This window comes from Aptenodytes forsteri, unplaced genomic scaffold (assembly GCF_000699145.1).
Source record: "Aptenodytes forsteri isolate BGI_AS27 unplaced genomic scaffold, ASM69914v1 Scaffold76, whole genome shotgun sequence".
NCBI lineage: Eukaryota > Metazoa > Chordata > Aves > Sphenisciformes > Spheniscidae > Aptenodytes > Aptenodytes forsteri.
In genome coordinates, this window is record NW_008794444.1 from 1,489,979 (window position 1) to 1,499,573 (window position 9,595).

The 9,595-nt window shown below is 43.0% G+C and overlaps 1 protein-coding gene across 1 annotated transcript in view; it reads right to left on the minus strand.

Moving 5' to 3' along the window:
* Positions 1 to 9,595, minus strand: part of KTN1 (kinectin 1) — a 60,594-nt gene that overhangs the window by 30,491 nt on the left and 20,508 nt on the right. The window contains exons 9-18 of the mRNA XM_009289830.2: positions 9,447 to 9,579; positions 8,338 to 8,425; positions 7,878 to 8,044; positions 7,077 to 7,145; positions 5,172 to 5,209; positions 4,457 to 4,547; positions 4,066 to 4,134; positions 3,291 to 3,328; positions 3,083 to 3,173; positions 205 to 273 (exon numbers count right to left, since the gene is read on the minus strand). Coding sequence (XP_009288105.1) covers positions 205 to 273; positions 3,083 to 3,173; positions 3,291 to 3,328; positions 4,066 to 4,134; positions 4,457 to 4,547; positions 5,172 to 5,209; positions 7,077 to 7,145; positions 7,878 to 8,044; positions 8,338 to 8,425; positions 9,447 to 9,579 — 853 coding nt within the window. The remainder of the gene's footprint in view (positions 1 to 204; positions 274 to 3,082; positions 3,174 to 3,290; positions 3,329 to 4,065; positions 4,135 to 4,456; positions 4,548 to 5,171; positions 5,210 to 7,076; positions 7,146 to 7,877; positions 8,045 to 8,337; positions 8,426 to 9,446; positions 9,580 to 9,595) is intronic.

Genomic DNA, 9,595 nt, shown 5'->3' on the forward strand with positions numbered 1-9,595 from the left:
GCGTGGTGCTTAGTTGCCGACTGAGATTAAACGATGACAGACAGTCACAACCACCTTACTTGAACCTCCATGGAAGAGAAAATACCTAAAAAGCAACAGGCTTTGACACCAACCAGCTCAGCCTAGGGCCAGCTTAAGAAAAAAATACTGAAGAAGTTAAGAACAGAAGATATTTGATACAAACTCAGCAAACACTGGCTATACCTGCTCAGACAGGAGAGTCTGCAGCTTCTGAACTTCAGCTTGCAGAGTTGCGTTTTGATCCTGGAGAACCTGGAAGGAAATTTAAACATTGTATCAGTTCCGAACCGCAAACCCTAACGACAGCATTTTCATTTTGGCAATAAGGTAATTAAATAGCACAGAAGTCATTACAGTGAGTTCTTTGGAAGCTACAAGACTACAAAGAGTCCCTTCCCCTTCTTTCTTGCTTTTTCGTATTAATACTTTTGTCCTTATGTTCCCATGAGAAATTCAGCTGTTACCATCTTTATTCCCTGGCAGAGGATCAGACAGTACCAAGTGTGAAAGGCAAGAGAAACTGCATTTTCCTCCTAAAGCAGTATCAGCATCACGTGAAGATTTGATGGCTACCTCTTACAAAACACTCATCTGGCAAAGCAAATAGTCTCTAGTTCTCTTCAGCTGCCTTTACGCTGAGGATGCACAGCAAGGAACCGGCAGTCCAGCAGCAGAGAGGTTTGCACAGCTCCCACACTTTGGTCCGAGTGCAGGCTGGGAAGAGGCGAACCGGGAAGACAGACAGCCATACTGCAGACCTTGCCTTCCTTCCAGCATTCCTGCAGCAGCCCTTAACAGACAGGCTGCCTGTCTGGATTCCTCATCTATATTTTAAAATCCTCCTCTATTACTGCTTTTTGTTTCACAAAGTCTTTTTAAAGAATTGCTAGGTGCTTTACAAAAGTAAAAAGCAGGACGTACGATCTATGCTTCAGACCCAAAGCCTTACAGGGACAACACAAGCAGGAAGGGACAGCAATGGTGAGGATTAAAAGAATTGCTCTGTTTTGAACCTGGCTTTTCTCTCTTTCATGTGCATGGGAAAAAAGGAGCACTTCCTCAGGTGGAAACATTTAGTGCAGAGCTGGTCTGGCTTACATTTGGGATCAAAGACAGGAGGAAGAAGAGACTAGAAGGGTACACAATATTGATGCCAAGAGCACACTATGAATTTCCACAGTATCACGACGATGATGATCTGCGTTCAGTTCCCTATTCACTTCCCAAGAACCGCTAGGATTGTCTCCAGCTGATTTTTGCCATTACTTAGCACCGAGATGGTTTCAGCACATTTCACCCCAACTTGACTAAAGGGGGTTAGATTTAGACTAGATATAAGGAAGAAATTTTTTATGCTGAGGGTGGTGAGACACTGGCCCAGGTTGCCCAGAGAGGTGGTGGATGCCCCATCCCTGGAAACGTTCCAGGTCAGGCTGGACGGGGCTCTGAGCAACCTGATCTAGTTGAAGATGTCCCTGCTCATTGCAGGGGGGTTGGACTAGATGGCCATTAGAGGTCCCTTCCAACCCAAACTATTCTGTGATTACCATCCACAACACCTCTAAGGCCTTTTCCCTGGGTAACAGTTACTACAAAAACCCTCTAAGGAAGTTCAGATTATTCCTCCTTGTATTGATTTCCACCATTTCATCTGCCATTTTAAAATGTTCCACCACCCTGAAAGCCCTAAGAGCGTCACTTGAGTGTCAATGACTTCCTCAAGCCTACCATCTCTTCCCGCTGCCCTTTCCAGACTGTTTATGCACCCATTACCCAGCACACACTTCACTGAAGATTCAGTTGATAGCTTTATTATGAAAATCAGCTAAAGTTGTACTTTGTTTCCTATTCTATTAATTGACCAAACTTCTTCCCTCTTATTCTCTGACAGCTTAGAGAAACTACGGGGCCTTGCAAGGGACTCTCACCAAAACATCTTTGAAAGCGCCACTTTAATACGTGACCCAAGTTTACTACCCGCTTGCTAACACCTTCCAAGAGGAGCTCCAGGAGACTCATGAGGCATGGCTTCCCCCACAAAAGCCATGCTGCCTCTGCCACTACCCACCTGCTCTGTTCCTCACCAGCAAACCTACCAACTTGTCACTCAGTCTGAATCTCCTAATGTCCTTTCATCCAGAAGCATCAGAAAAGCAGCACTACCCAACAGGGGCTTTAAAGGAGTTAAAAAGATGGAGTCATCACCTTTCTCAGGAAGCAGGCCTATTTCTAACAGCTAAAGTTCAGAAGAAAAATCCTAAGATTTTTCAGAGAGTAAGGAGAAGTTAAGGTGCTCTCTACGTACACCATCTAGAAACAAGTATCAGCTCTGCTGTGCAGACCCCAGATGTTAGCACTAAAAGCTTCGGCAATTTAGCTGCAGCCTTATGAGAAACAATTTGGAAGATGGCAGGAGAAAAATAAGCATCTTTACACCTACTTTGACAGAAAAAAAGAAAAACGAGAAAAAAAAAAAAGGCCTGACAGCATGATAACCCAAGCAACAAAGGCTCACACCAAGGCCTTGGAAGTCACATGAGAAGGTGGAATGCAGGAAAACCACAACAGCTTTTACTGAACAACCTCCTCTTCCAGATTTCAAAGACCTCACTCTTCACAACTGCAGACACCACACTTAACTTTTGTTACCCCATCTCTTACTCTAAGAAAAAAAAAAGGCCTGACAGCATGATAACCCAAGCAACAAAGGCTCACACCAAGGCCTTGGAAGTCACATGAGAAGGTGGAATGCAGGAAAACCACAACAGCTTTTACTGAACAACCTCCTCTTCCAGATTTCAAAGACCTCACTCTTCACAACTGCAGACACCACACTTAACTTTTGTTACCCCATCTCTTACTCTGCTGCACAGTCTGTTGCTACTACTGTGACATCCCACATTGCTCTTGCCTTGCGAACAGAATACTGTAATTTACCTTAACAGCCAAAAATCAGTTCTATTTTACAAATCAACATTGAATTGTATGAACTGCTCTGCAACCTCCGAAGTCTGGAAGACTTACTGTAAATAAGCACAAGAACAGCTATTCTGTATCTTACCTTGAATTCTTCTTTTGTGTTTGAAATCTGAGCAAGTTCTTCTCGAAGCTGATCTTCAAGAGTTCTTATTTTGTCATCTTTGATGTGAATGCTGAGACACAGCAGAACAGTTAAATACATTTCCTCATCCAAGTCTTACAAAAAGCATCGATTCAAAAGAACATAAAAGACTGACAAACATTGTTTACCAAATCCCAGAGCTATTTACCTTTTCTGCATCCTTTCCAGCTCATGTGCAGCAGCAGCCTAGATAGAAAGAGGATTAACACAGACTTAGGATACATCACATGATTCAATCAACCTTTCATTCCACAATATTAAAAAGCTAGAACAAGTCATTTGGCCTCTCAGCACATGGGTCACCAGCAAGAGCGAAAGGGGTAAACTTGTCCTCGTGCACTTTTAAAACAACAATATACACCAGGCAAGCATGCAATTACGCAAAGGGAAGATGATCTTGAAGAGATTCATTTGACAACCAGGATTATCTCTAATTAAACACTGCGCTTCCACCTCTGTAACGAACAGGCCACATAACAGTAACAGAGGGAAAGCATTTTGTTTGGTTCTAAAGAGATGTCTGTGGTGAGGTGGGGGGTTTTGTGTGCTTTTGGGTTTTTTCAGAGGGATGCTTATGACCCTTGTATGCAAATGCCAGGACTGCAGATTCAAGCACAGTTGTGTTCAGTCTTGTCCAGTGTCCTGCACTCTGCATGCCTGCAAATCTAAACCAAGCACATTGCTTCAGTAACTTGGATATCCAAGTAAGAAAGATTTCGCTGGTGAAGGAAGGGTAAGAAGTAAGCCTCCCACCAGCTATAAGAACTCCAGGGAATCACATATTAGCCTGATTCAGTAGCCTCACACCTTTAATATGCTTAAGCACAGCTCGCTTAAAGCCAACGGATCTGCATTTCCATTTATGACAGAACAGGTAGTGGGAAGAGAGTAAAATTAAATATTTAATGAAAGAATTATTTTACCTGTTCATTTGTCAGAGCCTGTAATTTTTGTATTTCTGATTTCAGGGATAGGTTCATGTTCTGTAAGACCTGAAGGAAAGAGAAAAAGAAATGTATTTGCACTTTGCATAGAGACAGTATTTCAGGTAAGTTCACTCTCCAGTGCAAAGTATTTCAGGTTATTTTTTGAAGCACTCTAGAGGTAATTGCAAGGGAAAAACCTTGAGCTTTCTTATCAACAGCTTCCCAGCATCAAGCATTGGCCTTGCCTAGAAGAGCAAAATTACCAGACTTGTAGCTGAAAGAGGTGTTTCTAGACCCAAAGGCAGCAGCCTTGCGGGCTTCATTTTGTACACGCAGACAAAGAGCCTCTCCCTGTATCAGCTGGTATTTACACATGCTTTTATTATACCTTGAGCTCTTCCTCCTTGCTGGTTAAGTTGGCATGTTCGTTGCCTAATGAGTCCTCCATCTGCTTTATTTGTTTGTCCTTTTCCGCAATCCTACACAAACAAGAAATGATGATATATCAGTACTAAAAGGTCTTGGATGAAAGTGGTACATGAAGCATCGGGCTAAACATAAAATACATGCTGGCCCTTAAGTCTAACTCCTACTCTAAATCCTGCTGACAGTACATTTTGGGTCCAAAAGCCCTTCCATCCATTTTAAATGCTGTTTGCTTGCCAAAAATTTATGAGACATTCTCTAGCTCTGAAACACAACAACTACCCCATCTCCCCAAGGGAGAAGTCTCCTGGCATGGCCATAGAACCCAAATATTAACAATTCTCATGGTCACGCACATTCCTGCGCACTGCACTGATCCCTGCACATAGGCAGTGGTAAACAAGAGAGGAGGCATTACTTTCTGTGTAGCATATAGAGTCACGTACAATGGACTCCAAACCTGAGGCCAGACACGGAAGGGAAATCCGCAGGAAGCTGTTTCCCAGCTCCCAAGTCAATCTCATGGTGAGAAGTTAAACTGTATAGACAGCAACATTTCCTTCAGTCCTTCAGACAGCAACCATCCCTCCCATACGCACTGCATGTGCGTGGAGGAAAGGTGGCATGCATTAAAAGCCAGTAACACCTCCCAAATACCAGAGGAAATGAATGCTCACACTTTGTGTAGTTCTTCTGCCAGGACTGAAGCTGAGGTCTGCAGAAGGGGAAAAAAAAAAAATAGTGAAAGTAAAGCAAGTCAAAGAATCACCATCTACAGTGAGCCAGGAATAGCATTTGTAAGATTTCTCTAGTTATTTTAAACTGGTACAGGATGCTTCCAACTATTTCCTGGCTAAGGAACATTGAAGGAATACCAGCACATACTAATGTCCCTTTACCCTCTGGCCTAAGGCAACACGAACGGAAAAGATGAACCATCTTATTTAGCCTTTACCAGATTCAAACAAGCCACGGGGATCACCAGCACTTGTCTCCCAAGGATTAAGTGCTTTATGGGATATTCTGCTGACAAACCACTTGAATTTAAAGAAGAAAACCCTGCACAGTGCATCAGGACTTGTTAGGAACAGAAACAGCAGCATAAAATCAGCAAGTGGTATTTTTTCCCCCCTGGAAAAAGGCCTATTCCTACGTGGTCGCCCACAACAGGGCAGGAGACACCCATCACACTGGTTATCAAGGCATCGAGGGACCTCTACAGACTGTTTCACATCCACAGTTTGGTAGAACTGTGGCAGAACTTCCATGTTCATTTGTGCTTCAGATACATGGTTCTCCTTATCCAGCCTTACCCTCCCCCAAAATCCTGGATCTCGCAGAGCTTGTACCCATGGGACCCTATAGCAATTCCTATACTGCCTTATCCGGATCATACCATAGAGAACAGCATCAGAGAAAAGAAAATCAAAGGGAACAAATAAATCAGAGGGAACAAGTAGTTCCAGTCCCAGAGGGTCTCCTTAATGACCAAAACAGTTTCATCAACCCTGACGTCCAGAGCAGTATCCAGTCCAACCTCGCTTCCCCAAAGTGCTATTTTCACACCCACTGTCCCTGGTGGAAAAACGGCCCTGTATTTTCACAGCCAGTGGGGCTACATGGGGAAAGCACACACCTCCTTCCAACAGCCTCCTTGTGTAACCCAGAGCTAAAAAGTAAAATTTCCCTAGGGGGTTATTTTCAAAGCCCTTTTAAAGGACTGGGATGAGAGGAGTAGGTCATGGAGATGCTGTAAATCCGGAGCGCCTCTTCCTTCACTGCTCTCCCCACCCACTGGGTTAAAGCTCTTCAAGCAAAGCCAAATGACACATTTTTCAGTCTGATGCCGAATCTAATCAAACTACATCAAGGACGTCCATGCTTAAAGAATGCAGCACCCAACTGCACAGGAACAGCCTCCATTTGTGCCCACAGGAGTTACGGCCTTTCTGAGCTGATTTCCGTGAGCTAGCTCTACATGGAAGCAACTTCAGTGACTCTGAGGTTTTACATAGTATTTACAACAGAAATCATTTCAAAGAAACTAGTCAAGCTAAAATTTTAGACACTAAAAGAATTGAGAAAGGCATTGTGCGGGTTTGGTGGGGTTTTAGCGGGTTTTGGGGTTTTTCCCCCCTCCCCTTTTTTCTGCACAGAAATCACCACTGGAAAGAACAAACAGCTTTATATGGGAGCTACCATAAGACACTTTCTCAACCTGATGCACAAGGGAAAAGTATGATCAGGTGGTTCACAGGAAGACTGCAAAAAGACCAAAGAACCACAAAACAGAATTGTACACATGCAAAGCTACACAAAACAAACATTCAAAAAAGGTATTCTACCCTTTGGTTATAAATGAAAGCCACTACAGGAGGAAATAAGTGGATTTTTTCCCCCAAAAGGACAGCAGAAGCTTGAGTTTTAAACCAGTTTGAGAAACATTAGAAAAGAGGATGCTAACAAGTCTTTGCTTTCAGCATTACATATCTCATATCCAGCGACAGAAAAAAAAAAAATCTGACTTTTAATGAAAGTTCACAATTCATGACTACAAAAGAAAGTCTGAGAACATGCTGTACCTGGGCTGCCATTTGTGAATGAAACTTCTGAAGCTGAGCATTCAAAGCATCATTCTGCTCTATCAGCTCCTTGTAAGAGAGCACAGAAAGAAAAGCAGGCTGAGATCTGCAGCTAGTCAACTTTTGCTAGGATTAGCTCTTAGCCATGATTACGTTAGTAAGAATAGTTTAGCATTTGCATGTCAGACAGTTTTCAAAGATGCTGTTTTTCTCCCCACTAAGATCAACCAGTTTGAGTAGAAGCCTAAGAACCTGTTCTGTATCAAGAGAAAAATACTCCCTGCCCCAACCGTATGCCGTTTGGTTTCCCTGAAGCCCTCAAGAGCTATGTCCACACTGCCTCTCACCGCTTGATGCCAGGAGGAAAGAGATGACTCCAGAAGAGCTCACACAAACAAAGGTACATGGCTGCTCTTCCAGGGTGTTCCCCAGACCACGGCGTCATTTCACAGAAGATGACTCCAGAAGAGCTCACACAAAGGTACATGGCTGCTCTTCCAGGATGTTCCCCAGACCACGGCGTCATTTCACAGCTTGGGAAATTGCCTGGGTCAGCACATTTTCCTGACTTGCCCAGAGTGCTCCTCCGGTCGGAGATGGCCCCAGACCTCCTCACAGCACCACACACACAAGGTCTCACTTCATAAGTTGCCGGATGATAGACTGGCACACAGTTTTCTCATTCTTTATTCAGTGGAAAAGCTTTACTAAAAGCAGCATTTCAAGGATATTACTGTGTTTCCATAGGCACAAAGTGGGAGGGAAAAAAACCAAACCCTTAAGATACTTGAGCAATACTACCTGCACCTGCATTTGCATGGAGTCCTCCGCAGTAGCTCTCTTTTGCTCAGCCTCCATTAACTGCAACATCCTCTGCTCCAGCTGCTGTTTTGACACCATTGTATCAGTAAGTTTACTGTGCAAGCTCTGGATTTCATTGTCTTTGGCCACAAGCTTATTCTGCACATCTGTAGCAGAAATGTCAGGATTTTAATTCAGAAGTAAATATTTAACTTTGGGGGAAATAACTTTCACTGTAAACAGGGAGGCTGATTAGAAGCCTCATTCCAGCAAGCCAAGGTTCAGCGCTCTCATCAGCATTCAGACTAACTGGTACCACAACATACTATTTCCCCAGGGTGCTGAAGCAGTACTAACTTCACCTGAGCTTTAAGCCATTTACTCAATAACACCCTTTTTTACAAATGGCAACAGCCAAATCAGTGCAGTAAGTGTTATTTGGGAATTTTGTGATACATGCCTTGTTGTGCTGCTTCGTGTTCTGCTGTTCTTTTCCTGAGATAAGCCTGGATTTCTTCCCATCTTCTCTCCGCTTCCTGCTGCTGGACCTTCACATTGAAAAGAGAGTTGATGAAAAGAAGTCTAATCTTTAATTTCTTTTTGAAACATTCAGAGTGCATCTCTTCGGTGCTATTCCCTGAACATATGGCAATGAAGTAAAATTGTTTCTTGCATCCATTAGGGCACATCAGAGAGACAGAGTGCCCTGTAATCCTCCTCCTAGAGGAGTTTAGCCTATTAATTTGAAAGGCAAATTGTGAACAGGATTTCATTATAGGCTCCTAACAGGATGGTTTCTGTAATATGAAAGTATAGCATCTTTGCCCTGCAAGTTCAGAATTAACATTAGAAGCCAGACTAGCTATGCATCACATAAATCTGCATCTAGTAATTAAAACATATCTCAACTCTAGATACCAACTCTCCACCTGCAAGGGCTAGAGGCAGGGAGAACTTCTGGTAACTAAGACTTAATTGCAAATATGAAAAAAGTAACGAGCTCTGGATTGGCATTCTCACCCGAAAACACTAGGTTTCTCTTCCGAAAAAAAAAACCTAATACAAAAGACCTTTTCTTCCAAAGAAAAGGAGAGAGATTCATCCAGAAGCCAGTCCATATACTTGAAGAGTTAAAATGTAAATTTATTTAAAAATGTAAACATACATTTAAGCATGTAGTTTCAAATAAAAATCACACAAGGACAATGCCATCTGGATGAACGACTCCAAAATATCAGATCTTGCTGGAATTGTACACTCATAGAAAGCAAAGTTCAACATCACCAGTTAATCTTTTTAAAATATTTACCTGGAAGGGTAAGTTTCACTTCATAAGGAGGTTTGTAATCACTCAAAACCCAGAGTACTGAACAAAAACATTAAGCCAACCCATAGACTGGCTCAGCCTATCTGAAAATAGATACTTGCACATATAAAGACAACAGAGATTTAGTGGCCAGGGAAACAGCTAAAGCGATTCTCACACACCTCACATCCCACCCGATTCAGAACTTGGCTCAGATAAAGCCTTGAGCGCAGCTCGACAGGCAGAGAAAACCCAAAAGTCACCTTTAGCTGAGCAACTGCCTGCTCTGCGTTCTTCTTCTGGAGCTCCTCTTGCTGCAGCTTACTGCTCTTCTCTCCCAGCTCATTCACCAGCCTAGCATAATCCTGCCGCAGTTTGTTCAGTTCAGCCGACTGCCTAAAAATAAAAAAAA